General features: G+C 41.0%; 2 protein-coding genes across 7 annotated transcripts in view; one reads left to right on the forward strand and one right to left on the reverse strand.

Annotated features, from left to right (window-relative positions):
• The window catches only part of IL1RAPL2 (interleukin 1 receptor accessory protein like 2), a 1262761-nt gene that overhangs the window by 602049 nt on the left and 637890 nt on the right, over window positions 1-22822 (reverse strand). The window lies entirely within an intron of this gene.
• Window positions 1157-13357, forward strand: TEX13A (testis expressed 13A). 6 transcript variants are annotated; one of them, XM_077887667.1, is made up of 5 exons: window positions 1157-1207; window positions 1433-1923; window positions 2019-2112; window positions 4198-4313; window positions 13212-13357. In XM_077887667.1, the coding sequence occupies exons 2-5, from the start codon at window positions 1465-1467 to the stop codon at window positions 13233-13235; spliced, it is 693 nt and encodes a 230-aa protein (XP_077743793.1). In that variant the 5' UTR covers window positions 1157-1207; window positions 1433-1464; the 3' UTR covers window positions 13236-13357. The 6 variants fall into 6 exon arrangements, with proteins under 6 accessions (XP_077743793.1, XP_077743794.1, XP_077743792.1 ...); XM_077887668.1 differs by lacking the exon at window positions 13212-13357 and adding an exon at window positions 6505-6621; XM_077887666.1 differs by lacking the exon at window positions 13212-13357 and adding an exon at window positions 5396-5437.

The following is a 22822-nucleotide window of genomic DNA, read 5'->3' on the forward strand; positions in this document are numbered from 1 at the left end:
ATAATAGCACAGAAAAGAGAATAAAGAGAATTAAATTAGAAAGGTAGACTAAAGGAAATTCTAATATTAGGCCAAGGAGTGTGTCACAGGAAGCCATCAAATACTTTTAAGCTTGAAAGTAGCATGATCATAGGAAACAGAAGTTAGAAAGAGATTAAAGTTAGGGAGATTATTTAGGAGGCAATGCAGGCATTCTTTAAATGGGACTGGATATCAAAAGAAGTTTCTGAGACAGTAGCAACAAGACTTGGGGATCAATTTGCTATGTTATTAAAGGCAAGTGCTGTTGACGATTTTGAAGTTTCTAAACCGAACATAGGAATATAGGGGGAAAATCATTTCTTGGGGGGAAGGGTGAACATTTGGATTTTGGATATCTTTGGGATATGAAAGAAATTGACTCTAAACCAAGAGTTGTTAAACTACAGGCCAAATCCTGCCAGTGCCTGTTTTTATACATAAAGTTTTACTGGAATATAGCCAATCTTATTTCTTTTTTTTTATTTTAATTAATTTTTTTAGATTTATTTATTTATTGATGAGAGAGACAGAGACACAGGCAGAGGGAGAAGCAGGCTCCATGCAGGAAGCCCGACGTGGGACTCAATTCCGGGTCTCCAGGATCACATCCTGGGCTGAAGGCGGCGCTAAACCGCTGAGCCACCCGCGCTGTCCAATCCTATTTCTTCAAGTATTTTTAATGCATGTTTTATGCTACAAGTAGTTGGGATAGAGATCTTTTGCTTACAGAGCTTCAAATAATTAGTACCTGGCCCTTTACAAAATATGCTGACCTTCGTATTCTAGTTCAGGAATGTCTGGAACAGGAGATAGATACAGAATCTTCCTGGTGGGGAGGGAGCTTTTCTCCCCATTCTAGAACATTCCACCGAAGGAGGGGAGGGGCCCCTGCTGTGGGACAAACCATTATGGTGCGGGGGGAGAGTGGAGAATGAAACTTTTTATACTTGATTACGAGTGTTTCACATTCTCAGTTCTGTCTTTCCTGACCCCTCCTGTTTCTTCACCCACGTCGAGGACTTTCAAAATTGTAGCAAGTTCCCTTATGTCCTGGGGAGGAGATGGAGGACCTTCCTCATGCATTCCTTCCCACCCCCACTGTCTCTGGAAGTTGGAACACTCCCAGGGTAAAAGCCTCGAGGGTTGGCCTGGAGACTTCCTTTCTTCGGAGCACCTCGAGGGAGAGGTACGCTTTCTCTTCTGGTACTGGTATGGTAGGTGGGCGCCATACGTCTGCCCCTCCTCTAACCACAGCTAGAAAGGCGAGGTCTGGTGAGAAGTGTACTAGGGCAGGGCAAGCCAGTCAGGGGTCTTTGTGAGGGGGGCGGAGGGGGCCCATCCGAAGGGAAGAGATCGAGTGGGGAGGGTCTAAAAGGAAGAGGCGGGGGCAACTGGTTGATTCACCCCACAGGGCCAGCCAAACCCTTAAGGCCTTCAGTCATCATGGCCTTGAAACCCGAGGACCCTAGTGGTGGTTTCCAGCATGACAAGGTGGTAGCTTTCATCAATGAGAAGATGGCCGGGCACACGAAAGGCCCCGAGTTCTACCTCGAAAATCTATCCCTGTCCTGGGAGGAGGTGGAGAACAAGCTCAGGACCATCCTGGAGGACAGCGCAGTGTCCAGCGAGGCTAAAAACGCCTGTGCCTGGAGCAGCCTGGCCCTGGGCGTGCGCTTTGCCCACAAGCAGGGCCAGTTACAGGGGCGCAGGGTACACTGGCTCCAGGACTTCGCCAAACTGCATAAGTCCGCCACACAGGCCTTGGCCTCAGACCTAAAGGAGCTCACAGCACAGCAAGATATGGAGCGCCAAGAGGCAGCCTTTCAGCTGCGGCAGACACAAGCCAACCTGGCAGAGATGCAGAAGGAACGGGACCTCCTGAGGTGGAAGCTCCTCCGGGCTGTAAGATTACCTCACCTTGGTCCCCTGCCCCATCTACCTGCCCCACCCCCTTATTACCCCCAGAATGGGTCTCAACCCTGCCCACTTCTCTCCAGGAGCTGGGGTCTCCGCGGGAGTGGGAGCAGAGGGTTCAGGTCGCAGAGGAGCCAGGCCTGACCACTGCCAGTGGGACTGGGACAGAAGGAGCAGGTGAGGAGGAAGAGGAGGCGGGGGCTGCTGCTACTTCTGCTACAACTGCTGACACCATAAGAAGAGGAAGACGACAGAAGGACTCAGAAGGGTCAGAGGTCACAAAGAAACTGGGTAGAGGCCCCACACACATTTTTGGAGCTGAGGAGCAGAAAAATTACACCACTGGTGGGCAGAGGGAGGGAGATCTCAGGTCAATAGAAACAGCCATGTTTTATTTCTCTGGGACCATGAAGCGGGGGTCCAGAGTCACACCATCGCCCCTTCCTGTCCAGCTCCCTGCCTCATTCACATACTCCTACTCATGCTCTTCATCCCCCTTCCCACCTACACCCACACCATCCCCACCAGCAGCAACGTTCACAGCAGGAGGAACTCCGTCTCCAACATCTCCCCACTGGAAGCCCTCTGATGTTAGTGTGTGGTCTGATGCAGGGTCCCAGGGAACAGAAACTCAAGAATCCCAAAGAGACAGGCGAAACTCTGAACCCTATCAGCAGAGAAGACTTCCCATATTTCGCAGGCCTGGGGATTGGGACTGTCCTTGGTGTAAAGCTGTGAATTTTTCACGGAGGGAAATCTGCTTCCGCTGTGGGAGGGGAATTTGGCTGCAAAGCCCTCAGTGAATTCAGAAATGTGAAATAGAACATAAATATATCCCAGTGGGAAATCAATTTTCAGAGGGAGGGGAAGGGTGAGGGAGGGTGGGCAGATGGGGCAAGGGGGTTATGAAAGAGGTGGAAAAGTGGGTTGGGAGGTGGGGTACGGCATGGCGGCTGGGGAGGGTATATAGATTGGGTGGTTGGGGGCAGGAGTAAAACATAGAGACTTACTTTGATTACCCCCTTTGTGTTCCAGAGCATTAGCATTCCACACCCCAGAAGCACCTTAGCTTCTTAGTATGTGTCTCCCTCCCCAACGCTAGTGTCTGCTGGACCTGAGCAGCCATGCATATGACAAGGCTAGGCTGTATATGATTGGAGCAGGAGTGGACATTTGACCTATCCTGGGCCAAACAGGTTCTCACTCTAGAGAATCTGAACAGAGAGGCAGATTCCATAGGTTGATGCTGGGGAAGGATACAGTGGGTCCTTTGGAGTTGGGGCCAAGGTCAGAATCATAGGTACTGAGGCCACAGCTGAGACCTGACTCTGGATGTGAGGGAGCATAACCATGTGCTTTACAAAGGCCAGATGTCTTTTAGAGGATGCCAGTATGAAGTCCCAGGGAGTATACAAGCACAGAGAAGCTTGCAGGAGTTGATCCTGCAACCTCAGAGAGACAGAGTGGTGGTGTAACAACTTTTCCTGCAATTGTGCCATATGAAAATGCACTCTGTACAGATCCCTTTTTCTGTAAGCTAACTTGAGTGGGTTCCTGTTCTGGGAAACCAGATTATTTCCAAGTTAGAAATTGGAAAGAATAGTTGCAAACCACAGACCATCAAAGAAAATGTCGGAACTGGCTGGGGAGGTATGTCAGGGAGTGATGGGAGGTGGGGATTCCTGCATCCCAAGAGTCTCCAGGAACTGGACAGGAAACTTGTTCGTGTTCTGATCAAGTTGTATCGCAAGAAACAATCAAAACAGGCCTGAGGTTAACCACAGGCTTACAGCCCAGCAGAGATTTGCCACCCCAAGGGAATCTCTCAGGGCTGTGTACAGAGGACACCAGCATCAGCTGCAGGCAAGGATGGCTAAGGCTGTTCAGCCCTATGATTGAAGAATCTTCCCAGTACCCAGTTGGCAGAACTGGGTACAGTCAGATCTGAACAGGGAACTCATGCCGCTGCCAAGGAGGTGAGTCAGCACTGATGGTGCCCAGAGGGTTTACTGGTTTAGACCACTGACCAAAGTATGTTGCCATCCTGAGGGATTCTCTCCCTCAACCCATAACCAGGATAATAGTGGGAGAAGAATCTGGCTACAAAGCCCTCAGTGAATTCAGAAATGTGGAACAGAATATATCCCAGTGGAAATCAATTTCCGGAGGGAGGGGGTAAACCAAGAAAGGGGGAGGGGAAGGATTGTATCTCCCCTCTTATGACTATACGCTGTATTGAGCATGGCTAAATGTATGGTTTAGCCCACAGGTGGAAGGTTGGTAAGGGGTCACACCACCTGTACCACACAGACAACTGGAGGAGCCTTGGATTTTATCTGGGGCCTGTGGACCTAGAACCTGAAGCTGTCATGAGCCTGGTACGTCTCTGCAACATCTGGACATGACTTTGAGTTGTCTCATTTGGGAACAGATACAATTATTTTCAAGATTTGGGGCTAAATCCCTAGGTAGTTATTAAAGGGCCTATATTTGTCAGAAATGTCCTTGGGCTTGTTTAAATTTCTCTAGGGCAGGGTTTCACAACCTCGGTACTCTTGATACTTTGGGTTGGATACTTATGTGTTTCAGGGTACTGTTCTATGCATTTAGGATGTTTGGTAGAATCACTAGCCTCCACACCAGATGGCAATAGCACCTACTCCTCCATTGTTACAACCAGAAACGTCTCCAGATACTATAACATGTCCACTGGAGGGCAAAATCACCCCTGCTTGGGGACCATGTAAGCTATAAGGTCCTTGAGAGTAGTAAGAACAGGGTAAAGAGAGTTATAAGGAGAGCACGCTCAGCAGTGCCCAGGGCTGCAGGAGGCCCTAAGGAGGAGAAAAAGGTATATTTTTGAGCAGATATGGGGAGGGAAGAGGCAGAAACCAAACTGCAAGAACCAGGGAGTAGGTGGGAAGCAAAGAAGTACAGTCCATACAGGAAGATCTTCAAGGACTCCTGGCTGTGAAAGGAAGGCGTGGGGTAGGATACATTGCTGAGAGATACAAGGTTCTTTTTTTATTTTATTTAATTATTCATGAGAGACACACAGAGAAGCAGGCTGTCCATGGGGTGCCCGATGTGGGAATCGAACCCAGGACCCCAGGATCACGCCCTGAGCCAAAGGCAGACCCTCAACCACTGAGCCACCCAGGTGCCCCCAAGGTTGTTTTAAATAATGGGAGAACTTGAACCATGGAAGAGACAGCTGAAGAAAGCTTGAAAACACAAGAAATATGTAAAAGAAGGGAATAGATACTGTATACTGTTTTGGAGGCATGTCCATTATACTATTCAATGAAAAAATTGTTTGTATGAAACAAAACCCCCAAAGTTCTCTAAGTGTACATACGTATGATATGCATATTATAGATTTATGTATGCCTTGTGTTATAGATTGGCGTTTCAAAAAGTACAGAAAAAGTCTGGAAAAGCTTTTTTTTTTTCTTTTCAGAAAAAAAGGAATAGGATGGGGCAGTAGGTGGAGAGCTTCTATTTTATATACTTTTGTGTTGTGAAAATAAATGTTCATAGATATACCAAAAAAAAAAGAAAGAAAGAAATGGAAGTGAATTTGCTGGCTTCAGTGGGTTTGTAAAGGCCACCTCTTCCTTTGGGACAAGAGAAGAGAAGAGACTCTGATCTGTGAGACAAAAAGATGGGAAACAAAGAGGGTTCCCTCATTTGTCCCTTAGACAAGGCACCTGAGAATGAAGACAGGTGGGGGCTTCTGGGCAGTGGCATACTTAGGTATATGGCATATTTATGGGGATGTGGGAAGGAAGGGGAGAGGAAAGAATCATCAAGCTGTACATAGGATCCACTTAGGATAGGACCCAACTGAAAGAACCAAAGGGGAAGGCAATGGGGAAGCTAGGAGGGCCACTGGAAAGGAAGGTGAGTAGTTCTAGGAGGGGCACCAGAGACAAATCTCTGATGTTACAATTTGTTTGCATAATAATTTTTTTTCAAGAAAAGATTTCAGTCTGTTTGGATTTTGAGTTTATGTTTGGTAGGATTTAGAAAAAATGATATTTTCATGATTTCATGTGTTACAGTTTAAAAGTTTTTTCTCTATATGTCAAGAGGAAAGAATTTAATAAATTAAAATTGATTTCATTTTTATCACTAAATATCAACAAACCCAACAAAGGTGATCTGACTTGGCCTTTGAGCCTTTGGGCTAGCATGCTTAGTGGATAGCTAAAGAGTAAGACAGCTGTAAAAATGATGGTGCTGGAAAAAATACCCAGCTCTAATTGTCAAGGGAAGAGGATGAAACTTTCACAGGAGCCAATGTCTTAGTCAAAACCAGTGATTTTTACCTCTATAAAATTGCTAATGATGCTCTCTGGGCTTGCATTTGAGGTAATGGCAAGCAAAGTTGTGAAAGGGAATGACCAGGGAAGGTACTTCTGACCTCCCTGTTTCTAATAACCTATCCACACTCTGGGAAGTCAAACTTGGCTACACCTTTCTCTAAAATAATGGAAAGTAGGAGGGCGGGGCAAGATGGCTGAAGAGTAGGGTCCCCAAGTCACCTGTCCCCACCAAATTACCTAGATAACCTTCAAATCATCCTGAAAATCTACGAATTCGGCCTGAGATTTAAAGAGAGAACAGCTGGAATGCTACAGTGAGAAGAGTTCACGCTTCTATCAAGGTAGGAAGACAGGAAAAAAGAAATAAACAAAAGGCATCCAAGGGGGCGGGGCCCCGCGAGGAGCCAGACTAAGGCCGGGGCGAGTGTCCCCAGGACAGGAAAGCCCCGACTAGAGAAGGACAGGAAAGCCCCAACTAGAGAAGCCTTCACCAATCTTCCCGGACAGAAAGGGGATCGCAGGGAGTTAGAGCAGGATCCCAGGAGGACAGGGATGCCCTCAGGCTCCCTTGGACACTAACACAGCACCTGCGCCAGGGGGGAGAGCGCGCCACATCCCGTGGCCGAGCTCCCTAAAGGGCTGCAGCCCGCGGCTGGATCCAGGAGCAGCTCGGAGGTGGCTCAGGCAGCGGCTCCGCGGCCCGGAGCGCGAATCCAACAGCGGAGGCTCGGAGGCACAGGGCGCCGGGGACACAGCCAAAGATACGGCACTCCCCCCGGGACAGGCAGAGGCCAGGAGGCCACAGGACAGCAAGGACGCTCCTGCCCCAAGCGGAGCAGATCAGCGGCCGCGCCCCCGGAGCATCCAGGACCCTGCAGACTGAGAGCTCCGTAGTTACTGCAGGAGCTGAATCCAGGGCTGGAGAGCTTGCCGCAGCCACTGTTGCTGTTCCTCTTGGGGCTTCACGGGATAAACAACCCCCACTGAGCCTCACAGTGGCCTCACCAGATAAATAGCTTAAACATCTTTCACTGAGCCCTGAACCAGGCAGAGGGCTGAGCAACTCCCCCAAATGTTCACACCTGAAAATCAGCACAGCAGGCCCTTCCCCCAGAAGACCAGCTAGACTGACGGGAAAAATAAATTATTGACCAAGCAACACTGGAAAGTTCCAGGGGAAGTCGAGGGATTTACACTATATAGAATCAGAGGATACTACCCCTTGTGTTTTGTTTTTTGATTTCAGTTTGCTTCCCTCCCTTTTTTCCATTTCCTTTCTACCCTTTTTTCGCTTTTCTTTTTTTCTTTCTTCTTTTGTTCTTTTTCTTTCTTTCTTTCTCTTCTCTCTTTTTCTCCTATTCCCAATACAACTTGTTTTTCGCCACTCTGCACTGAGCAAAATGACTAGAAGGAAAACCTCACCTCAAAAGAAAGAATCAGAAACAGTCCTCTCTCCCACAGAGTTACAAAATTTGGATTACAATTCAATGTCAGAAAGCCAATGCAGAAGCACTATTATAAAGCTACCGGTAGCTCTAGAAAAAAGCACAAAGGACTCAAGAGACTTCATGACTGCAGAATTTAGATCTAATCAGGCAGATATTAAAAATCAATTAAATGAGATGCAATCCAAATGAGAGGTCCTTTTCTTTTTTTTTTTTTTCAAACTAGAGGTCTTAATGACAAGGGTTAACAAGGTGGAGGAACAAGTGAGTGACATAGACGACAACTTGATGGCAAAGAGGGAAACTGAGGAAACAAGAGACAAAAGACCATGGGATTCAGGGAAATAAGTGACAGCCTGAGGAAGAAAAATCTACGTTTAATTGGGGTTCCTGAGGTGCCAAAATGGACAGAGGTCCAGGATATGTATTTGAACAAATCATAGCTGAAAACTTTCCTAATCTGGGAAGGGAAACAGGCATTTAGATCCAGGAAATAGAGATCCCCCCTAAAATCAATAAAAACCGTAAAACACCTCGACTTTTAATAGTGAAACTTGCAAATTCTAAAGATAAAGAGAAGATACTTAAAGCAGCAAGAGACAAGAAATCCCTAACATATGGGGAGGAATATCAGATTAACAGCAGACCTCTCCACAGAGACCTGGAAGGCCAGAAAGGACTGGTAGGATATATTCAGGGTCCTAAATGAGAAAAACATGCAACCAAGAATACTTTATCCAGCAAGACTCTCATTCAGAATGGAAGGAGAGATAAAGAGCTTCCAAGACAGGCAGGAACTAAAAAAATATGTGACCACCGAATCAGCTCTGCAAGAAATTGGAAGGGGGACTATTAAAATTCCTCTTTAAGAAGTCCAAAGTAACAATCCACAAAAACAAGGACTGAAGAGGTATCATGATGACACTAAACTCATATCTTTCAATAGTAACTCTGAATGTGAACGGGCTTAATGACCCCATCAAAAGGCGCAGGGTTTCAGACTGGATAAAAAAGCAGGACCCATCTATTTGCTGCCTACAAGAGACCCATTTTAGACATAAGGACACCTACAGCCTGAAAATAAAAGGTTGGAGAACCATTTACCATTCAAATGGTCCTCAAAAGAAAGCAGGGGTAGCCATCCTTATATCAGATAAACTAAAATTTATCCCGAAGACTGTATGAGAGATGAAGAGGGACACTATATCATACTTAAAGGATCTATCCAAGAAGAGGACGTAACAATCCTCAATATATATGCCCCGAATGTGGGAGCTGCCAAATATATCAATTAATAACGAAAGTTAAGACATACTTATATAATTATACATTTATACATGGTGACTTCAATCTAGTGCTTTCTACACTCGATATGTCTTCTAAGCACAACATCTCCAACAAGAGCTTTAAATGATACACTGGACCAGATGGATTTCACAGATATCTACAGAACTTTACATCCAAACTCAACTGAATACACATTCTTCTCAAGTGCACATGGAACTTTCTCCAGAATAGACCACATACTGGGTCACAAATCGGGTCTCAACCGATACCAAAAGATTGGGATCGTCCCCTGCATATTCTCAGACCATAATGCCTTGAAATTAGAACTAAATCAAAACAAGAAGTTTGGAAGGACCTCAAACACGTGGGGGTTAAGTACCATCCTGCTAAAAGATGAAAGGGTCAACCAAGAAACTAAGGAAGAATTAAAAATATTCATGGAAACGAATGAGAATGAAGATACAACCATCCAAAATCTTTGGGATGCAGCAAAAGCAGTCCTGAGGGGGAAATACATCGCAATACAAGCATCCATTCAAAAACTGGAAAGAACTCAAATACAAAAGCTAACCTTACACATAAATGAGCTAGAGAAAAAACAGCAGATAGATCCTACACCAGGCAGAAGAAGAGAGTTAATTAAAATTCGAGCAGAACTCAACGAAATCAAGACCAGAAGAACTGTGGAACAGATCAACAGAACCAGGAGTTGGTTCTTTGAAAGAATAAGATAGATAAACCATTAGCTAACCTTATTAAAAAGAAGAGAGAGGAGACTTAAATTAATAAAATCAAATGAGAAAAGAGAGATCACTACCAACACCAAGGCAATACAAACGATTTTAAAAACATATTATGAACAGCTATATGCCAATAAATTAGGCAATCTAGAAGAAATGGACGCATTTCTGGAAAGCCACAAACTACCAAAACTGGAACAGGAAGAAATAGAAAACCCTAACAGGCCAATAACCAGGGAGGAAATTGAAGCAGTCATCAAAAACCTCCCAAGACATAAGAGTCCAGGGCCAGATGGCTTCCTAGGGGAATTCTATCAAACTTTTAAAGAAGAAATCATACCTATTCTACTAAAGCTGTTTGGAAAGATAGAAAGTGATGGAGTCCTTCCAAATTCGTTCTATGAGGCCAGCATCACCTTCATTCCAAAACCAAAGACTCCACCAAAAAGGAGAATTACAGACCAATATCCCTGATGAACATGGATGCAAAAATTCTCAACAAGATACAGGCCAATAGGATCCAACAGCACATTAAGAAAATTATTCACCATGACCAAGTAGGATTTATCCCCGGGACACAAGGCTGGTTCAACACTCGTAAAACACTCAATGTGATTCATCACATCAGCAAGAGAAAAACCAAGAACCCTATGATCCTCTCATTAGATGCAGAGAAAGCATTTGCCAAAATACAGCATCCATTCCTGATCAAAACTCTTCAGAGTGTATGGATAGAGGGAACATTCCTCAGCATCTTAAAAGCCATCTACGAAAAGGCCACAGCAAATATAATTACCAATGCGGAAGCACTGGGAGCCTTTCCCCTAAGATCAGGAACAAGACAGGGATGTCCACTCTCACCACTGCTATTCAACATAGTACTGGAAGTCCTAGCCTCAGCAATCAGACAATAAAAAGACATTAAAGGCATTCAAACTGGCAAAGAAGAAGTCAAACTCTCCCTCTTTGCTGATGACATGATACTCTACATAGAAAACCTAAAAGCCTCCACCCCAAGATTGCTAGAACTCATACAGCAATTTGGTAGCATGGCAGGATACAAAATCAATGCTCAGAAATCAGTGGCATTTCTATACACTAACAATGAGACTGAAGAAAGAGAAATGAAGGAGTCAATCCCATTTACAATTGCACCCAAAAGCATAAGATAACTAGGAATAAACCTAACTAAAGAGGTAAAGGATCTATACCCTCAAAACTATAGAACACTTCTGAAAGAAATTGAGGAAGACACAAAGAGATGGAAAAATATTCCATGCTCATGGATTGGCAGAATTAATATTGTGAAAATGTCAATGTTACCCAGGGCAATGTACACGTTTAATGCAATCCCTATCAAAATACCATGGACTTTCTTCAGAGATTTAGAACAAATTATTTTAAGATTTGTGTGGAACCAGAAAAGACCCCAAATAGCCAAGAGAATTTTAAAAAAGAAAACCATATCTGGGGGCATCACAATGCCAGATTTCAGGTTGTAATACAAAGCTGTGGTCATCAAGACAGTGTGGTACTGGCACAAAGACAGACACATTGATCAATGGAACAGAATAGAGAACTCAGAAATGGACCCTGAACTTTATGGTGAACTAATATTCGATAAAGGAGGAAAGACTATCCATTGGAAGAAAGTCTCTTCAATAAATGGTGCTGGGAAAATTGGACATCCACATGCAGAAGAATGAAACTAGACCACTCTCTTGCACCATACACAAAGATAAACTCAAAATGGATGAAAGATCTAAATGTCAGACAAGATTCCATCAAAATCCTAGAGGAGAACACAGGCAACGAACGCCCTTTTTGAACTTGACCACAGTAACTTCTTGCAAGATACATCCAGGAAGGCAAAAGAAACAAAAGCAAAAATGAACTATTGGGACTTCTTCAAGATAAGAAGCTTTTGCACAGCAAAGGATACAGTCAACAAAAGTAAAAGACAACCAACAGAATGGGAGAAGATATTTGCAAATGACGTATGAGATAAAGGGCTAGTTTCCAAGATCTAGAAAGAACTTCTTAAACTCAACACCAAAGAAACAAACAATCCAATCATGAAATGGGCAAAAGATACGAAGAGAAATCTCACAGAGGAAGACATAGACATGGCCAACATGCGCATGAGAAGATGCTCTGCATCACTTGCCATCAGGGAAATACAAATCAAAACCACAATGAGATCCCACCTCACACCAGTGAGAATGGGGAAAATTAACAAGGCAGGAAACCACAAATGTTGGAGAGGATGCAGAGAAAAGGGAACCGTCTTACACTGTTGGTGGGAATGTGAACTGGTGCAGCCACTGTGCAAAACTGTATGGAGGTTCCTCAAAGAGTTAAAAATAGACCTGCCCTAGGACCCAGCAATTGCACTGTTGGGGATTTCCCCCAAGATTCAGATGCAATGAAAAGCCGGGACACCTGCCCCCCGATGTTTATAGCAGCAATGTCCACAATAGCCAAACTGTGGAAAGAGCTTCGGTGTCCATCAAAAGAGGAATGGATAAAGAAGATGTGGTTTATGTATACAATGGAATATTACTCAGCCATTAGAAACGACAAATACCCACCATTTACGTCAACGTGGATCGAACTGGAGGGTATTATGCTGAGTGAAATAAGTCAATCGGAGAATGACAAACATTATATGTTCTCATTCTTTCGGGGAATATAAATAATAGTGAAAGGGAATAGAAGTGAAGAGAGATGAAATGTGTGGGAAATATCAGAAAGGGAGACAGAACATAAAGACTCCTAACTCTGGGAAACGAACTAGGGGTGATGGAAGGGGAGGAGGGCGGGGGGTAGGGGTGAATGGGTGACGGGCACTGAGGGTGGCACTTGACGGGATGAGCACTGGGTGTTATTCTGTATGTTGGTAAATTGAACCCCAATAAAAAATAAATCTATTTTAAAGAAAGAGAGTTTTCTGGTAGTGTATTTTGTAAGAGATATTGAACATAAAGTAATATAAAATGCTGATCATAAATGTTGCTGTGCATAAATTGGCTTCCCACTGATGTTTTTCAAAGGACTAAATGCCTATATATTCAAACTTTTAAAATTGTTTAGTTGCTATACTGTTTCCCTAGATACAGTTATATGCTGAACCACATGGAATAGTGTTTTTTTTACTTGTTTGACTGCAGTTTGTATACATGTCCTAATTCTTGTTTTAATCTGTTAGAAGGCAGGAGGCCTGTCATTCATTTTTGCCTTTTTTGGTACCTTTCACAGAGTAGATGCTCAAGGTTCCTCCATCTCTTATTTTTTGGTAGAAAATAACTTTTAAGCATGTCTGCATAATATTTAGAAACATAAGTGATCAAGGGTTTCAAACTGTAAGACAGGTAATCTGGTTTTACCTCTGTAAATTTCTGCTTTAACTTGATCCTCACATCATAAACTAAGAATCTCTATTTCACTGTCCTCTGTTGTCCATCTTTAATCAACAGAATCTCATGCTCATCACCAGATGATATTTTACACCTTGGAAACTGAAAACAGAATCACAGAACTTTATACAGGCAAGAATTAAGCATATCTCATTTGTTGTAATATAAATATGCCTATGAAGAACAGTAAAAATAGGTGATAATAGAAAATACAGTAAAAAAAACAACCTGATTATGTGCATGAGTTACATATACCTGAGTCCAAGTTTCAATTCCACTTTTTAATAGCTATGTATCACTGAACAGTATCTTTAAATCTCTGAGCACCAGTTTTATCATCTTCAATAACAAGACTGACCTCACAGGGTTACTGAGGATTATTACAGTGTTTGCCATATGATAAAGGCTAAAAAGTCAGCACTGGTAATAATAGTGGTATTGGTAGTAAAAATAGAAATAAGAGATAATGTGCTGAGCACTTACTCTCTGTCAGCTTTGGTGCTAACTGCTCATCAGCATTCTCTGAGGTAGACACTATTATCCTTGTTCCTCTTCAGGTGTTCTCAGTTAAGAGCTCCATGATTTACTCAGTTGCTTAAGTCAAAAACATAGGTGTCCTCCTTTATTCAACTATTTTATTTTTCATATCAAGTGCATCAGTACATCCTGTCAGCCCATCCTTCAGTACATATCTTGGTTCCATTCACTTATCCTCCTTAGCTACCATCCCAATCCAAGCTTACCATCACATATCGCCTCTCAACTGATAAAACTGCTTTCTAACTTGGTTTTCTTGCTTGTCTCCCTACAATCCATTCTCACTGAGGCAGCTAGAGTGATCTTTTAAAAATGTAAATCTGATCATATTATTCCCCAGCTTAAAATAAACAATCTATAATATTCTCCATTTGCTTCTGATTACTAATAAAAATCAACTTCTTGGGGCACCTGGGTAGCTCAGTGGTTGAGCGTCTGCCTTTGGCTCAGGGCATGATCCTGGGGTCCTGGGATCAAATCCCATATCAGGATCCCCGTGAGGAGCCTTCTTCCTCTACCTATTTTTCTGCCTCTGTGTGTGTGTGTGTCTCATGAATAAATAAATAAAATCTTTAAAACAAATCAAGTTCTTATTCCGGCCCACAATATGCAACAGGATCTGACCTGGCCTCTCTCCAGCCTCATCCAATACCATTTTCCCTCAGTTCACTGTACTCTACCCAGACTGGCCTTTTTTAGTTTCCTTGAATATAACAAGCCTGCTCCTGTTTCATAACCTTTGCACTTACTGTTCACTCTGCTGTGCATGAGCACACTGTTCCCACTGATGTTCACAAGGCTTGTTCCTTCGTGCCATGCAGGTCACAACTTTTAAGTTCCTTCCTCTGGGAGGCCCTTCTTGACCACTTAACCAAAAATGGCCTTCTGGTCACTCTTGTAACATTATCCTTTTTTATTCTCACTGTAAGTACTACCCAACACAGTTTTGTGAATGTATTTATATGTTTCCCCCACTCTTGAAGGTAAGTTCCAGGAAAGTAGGAACTTTAATATGTCTTGTCTTGTTCAATGCTATATGCCAAACACCTACTGCAAGTGTTCAAAATATCTTAAGTTGAATACACAAATTTTCATTTTCCAGGTGAGGAAATCAAGGCACAGGTCGCATATGCCATTACTCCCTATGGTAATGTTGGAGTCAAAACCTAGTAATTCAGAGTTTGTAAACTGTGAGTCTACTGGTTAAATCTGAGTAGGGACTCTTGAGACAGGAGCCCAGAAAATTAAATTATTTGGGAAATTTCATAAAAATACACAGATTTCAGGTTTTTCTTCAAAAAATTCAAAAGATATGGAAAGATTTGGCCTATATTCCTATATTGTAATACTAATTTGGATGTCAGGTGGCTGCCTGACTTTAACTGAAACATAGCTCACTCATTCAATAATCATTTGTTGAGCATTTACTATGTGCTGTACACTGTTCTAGGCTCTTGAGCTATATTAGTGAGCATAAAAGATAGAGATCTCTGTCCTTCAGGAGCTTTCATCCTAGCATAAGGATATAGAAAATAAACAATAAATATGATGAGTAAATTATATATATCATGAAAGTTGATGTGGAAAAAATAAGAGCAGGTAGGAGGTACAGTACAGAGGATGTGGACTGAATGGAAGAGAAGATTATATATAAATAAAATAGTCAAGGGAGATGCATTGATAAGATTGAAATAGAGGAAATTGTACAACTGAAGTAAATGAGGGAGTTAATCATGTAGCTATAGGAGAATAAAGCATTCTAGACAGAGGTAAGAATCAATGCAAAAACCGTAAAGCTGGAGTATGCCCGAGAGTATACCTGTTTGAGAAACAGTAAGGTAAGAGGACCTTGTATGCTCTAGTAAGATCTTGGCTTTAATTCCAAATGAAATAGGATCCCATCAGAAGGTCCTGTGTAGAACAAAAATATATGTGACTATTGGTATTAAGAATAGATCGGGGGGGGGGTGGTGGGCAGCCCAGGTGGCTCAGCAGTTTAGCACCACCTTTAGCCCAGGGCCTGATCCTGGAGACCTGGGATTGAGTCCCACGTCAGGCTCCCTGCATGGAGACTGCTTCTCCCTCTGCCTGTGTCTCTGCCTCTCTCTCTCTCTCTCTCTCTCTCTCCATGAATAAATAAATATTCTCTCTCTCCCATGAATAAATAAAATATTTTTTAAAAAGAATAGATTGAAGGGAAGAGCACCTGGGTGGTTCAGTGGTTGAGCGTCTGTCTGCCTTTGGCTCAGGTCATGATCCTGGGGTCCTGGGATCGAGTCCCGCATTAGTCTCCCCACAGGGAGTCTGCTTCTCCTTCTGCCTATGCCTCTGCTGCTCTGTGTGTCTCTCATGAATAAATAAATAAGATCTTAAAAAAAAAGAATAGATTGAGGGGAGACATATAGAAAAGCAGAGAAACTGATTAGAAATCATTGTAACAACAGAGATAAAAGATAGTGGCTTGGACCAGAGTGGTAGCAGTGGTATGGAGGGCACAGTCTCTGCAATCCCCAAAGTTTGAGGGCGTTAAAACCCTATGGGATAACCTCTTGATCAATGGGATGTGGGAGCTGAGAGATAAATTCTCAATTTCTCTTCCTAGGTCAACTATCTCAAAATAATCTCCCTCTTCCTTTGCCTCACTTCCCTTTTCCTTCACTCTTGTGTCTCTGGGATTATATTCCCTAGTACATGTTAGCTTTTGCCTCAGGCTTTGTTTTCTAGGAGCCTGTGGTAACACAGGAGGGAGATCAGAAGTGCAATCTGCAACATTAAGTAGTTTTGACATCACACAGAGATGCTGAAAAGTCTACCTGACTGTATTTTAGGAGAGAGATCTGGGCCAGAAGGTATGCATGTTGGAGCTATCAGTGTACAGATGGTATGTAAAATTGTTAAGACTGTATAAACAAATCATGGAATGAGTAAGTATGGACAGAGATGGAAAAAACTAAGGACCAAGCCCCAGGGTCCCCTAACATTAAGGGGGACTATGAGGAACCAGCAAAGGAACTTAAGAAAGAGTAACTGATAGAGCAGAAGGAAAACTAGAATAGTGTGATTCTCTGAAGTCAGGTAAATAATATATATCAAAAAGAAGGGTGTGATCAACTGTGCCAAGTGCACTGATTAAGTAAAAGTAGGAGTGACATTGACCTGACCATTGGATTTAGCATCATTGAGGAACTAGAGACTTTAATAAGAGCAATTTTGGTGCAGTAGTGAAAGCAAAATTCTAATTGAGATTTTCTAAAAATTCTAACAGAGAATTAGTGGAGAGGAGCTCAAGACTCTGAGAACAGACAGCAGTTTTTTAAAGTAGTTTTGCTGCAAATGGAAGTGAGGAAATGGGCAGTGGCTGGCAGGGGAAGTGGACCTGAGAAGACATTTTTTAGATGGCATAAATATCAACCTATGTGTATGCTGATAGAAATTATCCAGTAGAAATAGAAAATTCCACAACATAGGAGAGAAATGGGAGAAATGCTCAGGTGATTTCCTTGGGTAGGCAAATATGGATAGAATCTAGTGACAAGTGAAGTGATTGGCCTTACATAGCAGCAAAGCTAGTCCATCAATGATAAAAGACTTGAAGAGTATGCAGAGTATGCAGGTACAGATGCCAATCATTGGGTGAATATAGTGGAAATTCTCTCCTATTTGCTTCAATATTTTTCAGTAAAATGGGAAGCAAGGGGAAGAGGTGTTTGAAATTGGAGGAGAGCAATGTAAATAGTCATCTAGGAGGATGAGAGACTGAATAGAATAGGAATACACAGTAAAACTATTTGTCAATATTAATGGCCTGATTGAGGTTTATGATAATGAATTTAAAGTGAGACTAGTCAAAGTTATATTTCCCTTCAGTCAAGATCAGCTGCAAGGATGCAGGTACAAGCATAGATGGAGAGTTGGTTTAAATAGTACTGTGGTTTTCACAAGTAAGATGAAGGGAGAATGGGTCAAGGAAATCAAGAGAGTATATATAGGAGTGATTATAATGACTGATCATGAAACTTCAACTATGCTAGGTGGGAAAAGAGCAAAGGGCAGTGAAAAAATTGTGGGATCAATGAGCTGAAGCTCTGGAGGGTCTCTAGATGACTGGAATTTGTGTATAGGTGAGCTAGAGGTAGTGGCAAGACTAGAAACATGAAAATGAGATTACTGAGAAGATTGCTATAGCCCTTCAACACTCTAAAATGTTTCAGATGGCCTGTCACAATCATGGCATTACCTACTTTTTGGCCCTGAAAAGATTCTAAATTTGCAACTCCTGCAACAAATTAAAACCTTGATATGAGCAAAATTATCATAAAACAGAAAGTCCCTGAAGTTTGTATAATGACACAAGGATGAATATATACATATATGAATACCAGTGTTCACTAGCACATCAATGATTATTTGAAATCAATTATCATATTATGATTATCAAGTATAACCTGTTCTTAGAAAGCACAGAATCTGTTGACTATACTATAAACATCTGCTCCCCTCCAGTAAACAAACTAAATGGGGTTCAAATTACATAGGTATTGTACAATAAAGTGGCTTATATTTCTGAGCATTACATAGATAATATATAACAGTATGGAAATACTTCTAAATATTGAAGCATATCTAATTAACTTTTAATGAAATGAAAGTAAATTACAAATGCTACTACTTTGCTATTTCATTACCTATAATTTTATGAATAAGTAGATCAAGTTTTAGAGATTGAAATATTAATCTTTTCACATTATATATGTGTTCCTTTATGCATACTTGCTACAAAAAATAAGTTAAACCAGGGACTCTCACTTATATCCAAAAACAGGGAAAAGATGACTAGTTGCATCACATATTAGCTTATGCAGACCATAGAAGGCATAGTCACTTTTTCAAGACTCTGTTATACAGTCTTGAACTTTTCTGAGTTCAGTTAATTCTGTAAGATCTAGATTCTCATTTTTCCTATTAGAAACTATCTTCTCTCCTGAAAATTGGTACCTAAGCAAGCTACACATTGACACTTAACTTTTCAAGGATCAATAGTTATATTGGAATTAAATTATGAGAAATGCTCACTGATAATCTCTTGGTAATTGTGATGGGGAGTAGGGTAGGAGGGTGAAAGGTGGTAAAACATATTTCTTAATGTCTTAGGTAGGCTGAGACAATTACTTTCTTTTCTAAGGACACAGATTTCCTTGCAACATGACATAAAGCAAATCCCATTGTACATGCTCAGTGAACATTTGTTGACTAACATACAGAACTTGTTTACTATATACTACATAGGCACTTACATATCAGGATCATTTAAGGACCATTAAAATCAGGCAAAATTACTGTACATTTGTATTTATTTATTTTTTTTCACTATGGAACATTTCAAACATACACAAAAATAAAAACAATATAATGAATGCTCATATACTCATACAGATTCAATACTTAGCAACATGCTACATTTCTTATTTCAAATATCTGTACTGCCTCAACTTTTCTGATGATGCTGTTTTGTTGGAATAGTAATCACTAAAATGAGATAAATAGCAAGGTAAATGTCATGCCTCTGGGCTAGATAAATACACTAAGAAACCCTTTAGAAAAAGTTTGTGAGACATAGATTTTGAGAACCGCATTTATTTCAATGATTACTAAAGGCCAAAAATAGTTGGATTATGTTCCCATTTAAGAAGGGGGTTCCCTGTCCTGTTTACTTTGATGGAGAGGTAAATAGTCATAATGGTTTTTGAACCTATAACTGGTTCACTTCACTTGGCTATTGCGATCCCGAAACACTCAGGTTTCTACAGATGTTTGATAATACTTAATCATTTCACTGCCTATGAATAAAATTCAGGATTATATCAATATATTTGTCTTCATCCATAGCTTAAGTCATCCCTTGTTCCAAGTTGTTGGAAAAGTGATATGTGGGATTTTTGTCAAATTAAGATTACTCTCATCATTTTTATCCTACTAGTGCCTCCGCTGAAAAGATTCAAGTCGCAAGGTGGGGGGGGAGACAGTAATTCTTAGACTGGCACTGCCTCTCAAAATATGACTCACTTCTCCAAAATTTCTCTATTACTATAATCCTTTGCTAACATGCTGAGAAATTTAACTAATCACTCTTGAAACTGGCCAAAGAAAAAACACAAAAATGAGTGATTGGCTACAGAAAGATCACAAACAGTAATTTTTTGCTATGATTAAAATGGGTGGATAATATTACTAAATATGTCATATCTGTATTTTAGAACACACTGAAATCAATAGACCAATTTTTAACGAGGTCAATATTGCAGAGGAAAAAAATCATCCATAATTATCTTAAAGTGGTGTCAAATTGGGGATGTTAGGTAGATGCAGACATTGTCAAATTTAGAGCCTTTTTCACTGTAAAAGTCACTCTCCTGGCAATGCCATAAAATTACCTATATGGACTGAAATTTTCACTTGGCACATATTTGGATTCAGTGGCCAGTACTAGACCTGAAAACATATTTATTATACACATCCAGATGCTAGCTAGATCACTTGTGTCATTCTGGAAGAGATTTCTCTATCTCTGATTTGACAAAAGACTGTTGCTTCCTTCAGAACAGTGGTTCCCAAAGCTTTTATTTTCTTCACCAAGGTACACATGAGGTAAGATATTCAAAAGTTTTACTCACCTCGTCAGTTCCAATCGCTCTTTAAGATCTATTGCATGAATAAAAGATCTACTGCATGAACCAAACCTCTACTCAATGAGATATCATCCTTTTTCTCTTCTACCGATCTGCATGTGAGTTGAGAACCACTGACTTAGACGATATCTAAAATAGACAATCTGATGTATACTTGAAGGAGAGGGCCACCTACAGGAAACTACAGGAACGGGTTTCAGAAGCACTGGGAAATCCCACTTGTGCTTTGTTTAAAAAGCAAATAGGCAAAAAAAAAAAAAAAAAAAAAAGCAAATAGGCTCTCAACTGAGAAGGCCTAGAAGCAATCACACCACAGTAGCAATGAACATACTTAGGACATAAATCTTTGTTTCTAATTAAATTCTCCATTAAAAGGAATTAGGGTCCTTGGAAAAATGGCTGCAGAAAGACTAGGACTAGAGCAGGAAATATAAGATAAGTCTGGAGCATCCTATAGTGCTAATTTTAGCACTTAAAAAGTGCATTTCTTATAAAGAAATGATCAAAAGACATACAAACACACACATACATACACACACAATAATGAGATTATGTCAAAGGGATAGCTATGCCAACCGAAAGAACTCCCAATGGACAAAGGTAGAAGAATTTAAGCCAAAAAATAAAGTAGCATTGTATTATTACCTAATGTATAATATAAATATCCATGAGTTCATACTGATTAAATAAATAGAAGTAAAAAGACAAATATTCCATAAAGAAGAATTATAAGTAATTTTATGTAGCTACTCTGTCCTTGATGAGGTGGAAAATAACTCCCCACTCCTTAATTATGAGCTGTGAATAACTACTTTCTTCCAAAGAGGAGAGTATGAAAAAAGAGGGGGAAAAAAGTAACTTTACTAGGGAGAAAGACAAATACTACCTCAAGCCAGGTGATCAAGGTCAATATCAAAAGTGATAAGGCATATTGATACTTTGTACCCTTGATATGATATAATGAGAATATTTTACATCTGTGGTCTTCCCCCAAAAAACACATTACCTCCATCTAACCAAGAAATAAGTAACAGATAAATTGCAACTAAGGGATTCTACAAAATATCTGAACAGTACTATTCAAACTGTCAAGGTCTGGGCGGCCCGAGTGGCTAGGTGGCTTGGTGCTGCCTTCAGCTCAGGGCCTGATCCTGGGGTCCCGGGATCAGGTCCGCATCAGGCTCCCTACGTGGAGCCTGCTTCTCCCTCTGCCTGGATCTCTCTCTCTCTCTCTCTCTCTCTGTGTGTGTGTGTGTGTGTGTGTGTGTGTGTCTCATGAATAAATAGAATCTTTAAAAAAAACTGTCAAGGTCATAAGAAATAGTAAAGTAGGAAAAACTCCCACAGCCAAAAGGAGCTTAAGGAGACCTAACAAATAAATGTAATGTGGGATCCCAAATAGGATCCTAGAATAGCAAAAAGACATTAAGGAAAATCTAAGGAACTCTGAATAAGCATGGACTTTAGTCAATAATAATGTATCACTATTAGTTCATTAATTGTAACAAATGTTCCATAATCCATAAAGGTATTAATAATAGGGGAAATGAGTGTAGGAACTTACTGTAATATCTTTGTAATAATTATGTAAGTCTAAAACTTGTGAAATGTATAAATTTATATACAAGCAAATAGAAGGGTACTTGGAAACAAAATACATGCACATAAATGGGAAAATAATTGACTAAATTGTGGCATTATAGACTATTAAGCAACACGGATCATATACTTAAGAGGATGAGTGAGCTCTCTATTGACTTGGAAGGATTCCCACTATGTATTTTTAGTGAGAAAAGAAACTGCAGAGAAATATATAACTCTTATTTTGTAAAATAATGAGAAGAAAATCCCCATATACATCTAGATAGATAGATAGATAGATAGATAGATAGATAGATAGATGATAGATAGATATCCTTCAAAGAATAGAGAGAAGGTATGCAAGGATACACACTGGATTATTAACATTGCTCGAAGTACGATAATGGGTTAGAAAAGAGGAGTAGCAAGTCTGGGGATATAAGCAGGACAGGGAAAGTAAGCAATAATTAATTTGATAATTCATTATCAGTATAGAACATCTATACAGTGAATTGATGCTTTACAAATAAAATTTTAAATCTGTGAAAACAAAAAAACAAAACAAAAAAGCAGATGGATCAGAAGGAGGAAAAGAGATCTGTTTTAGATTGGTAGGATTGGAGAGGAGGGGCAAGATGGTGGAAGAGTAGGGTCCCCAAATCACCTGTACCCACCAAATTACCTAGATAACTTTCAAATCATCCTGAAAACCTACGAATTCAGCTTGAGATTTAAAGAGAGAACAGCTGGAATGCTACAGTGAGAAGAGTTCGCGCTTTTATCAAGGTAGGAAGACGGGGAAAAAGAAATAAAGAAACAAAAGGCATCCAAGGGGGAGGGGCCCCCCCAAGCAGCCAAGTTAAGGCC

This window comes from Canis aureus, chromosome X (assembly GCF_053574225.1).
Source record: "Canis aureus isolate CA01 chromosome X, VMU_Caureus_v.1.0, whole genome shotgun sequence".
Classification (NCBI taxonomy): domain Eukaryota; kingdom Metazoa; phylum Chordata; class Mammalia; order Carnivora; family Canidae; genus Canis; species Canis aureus.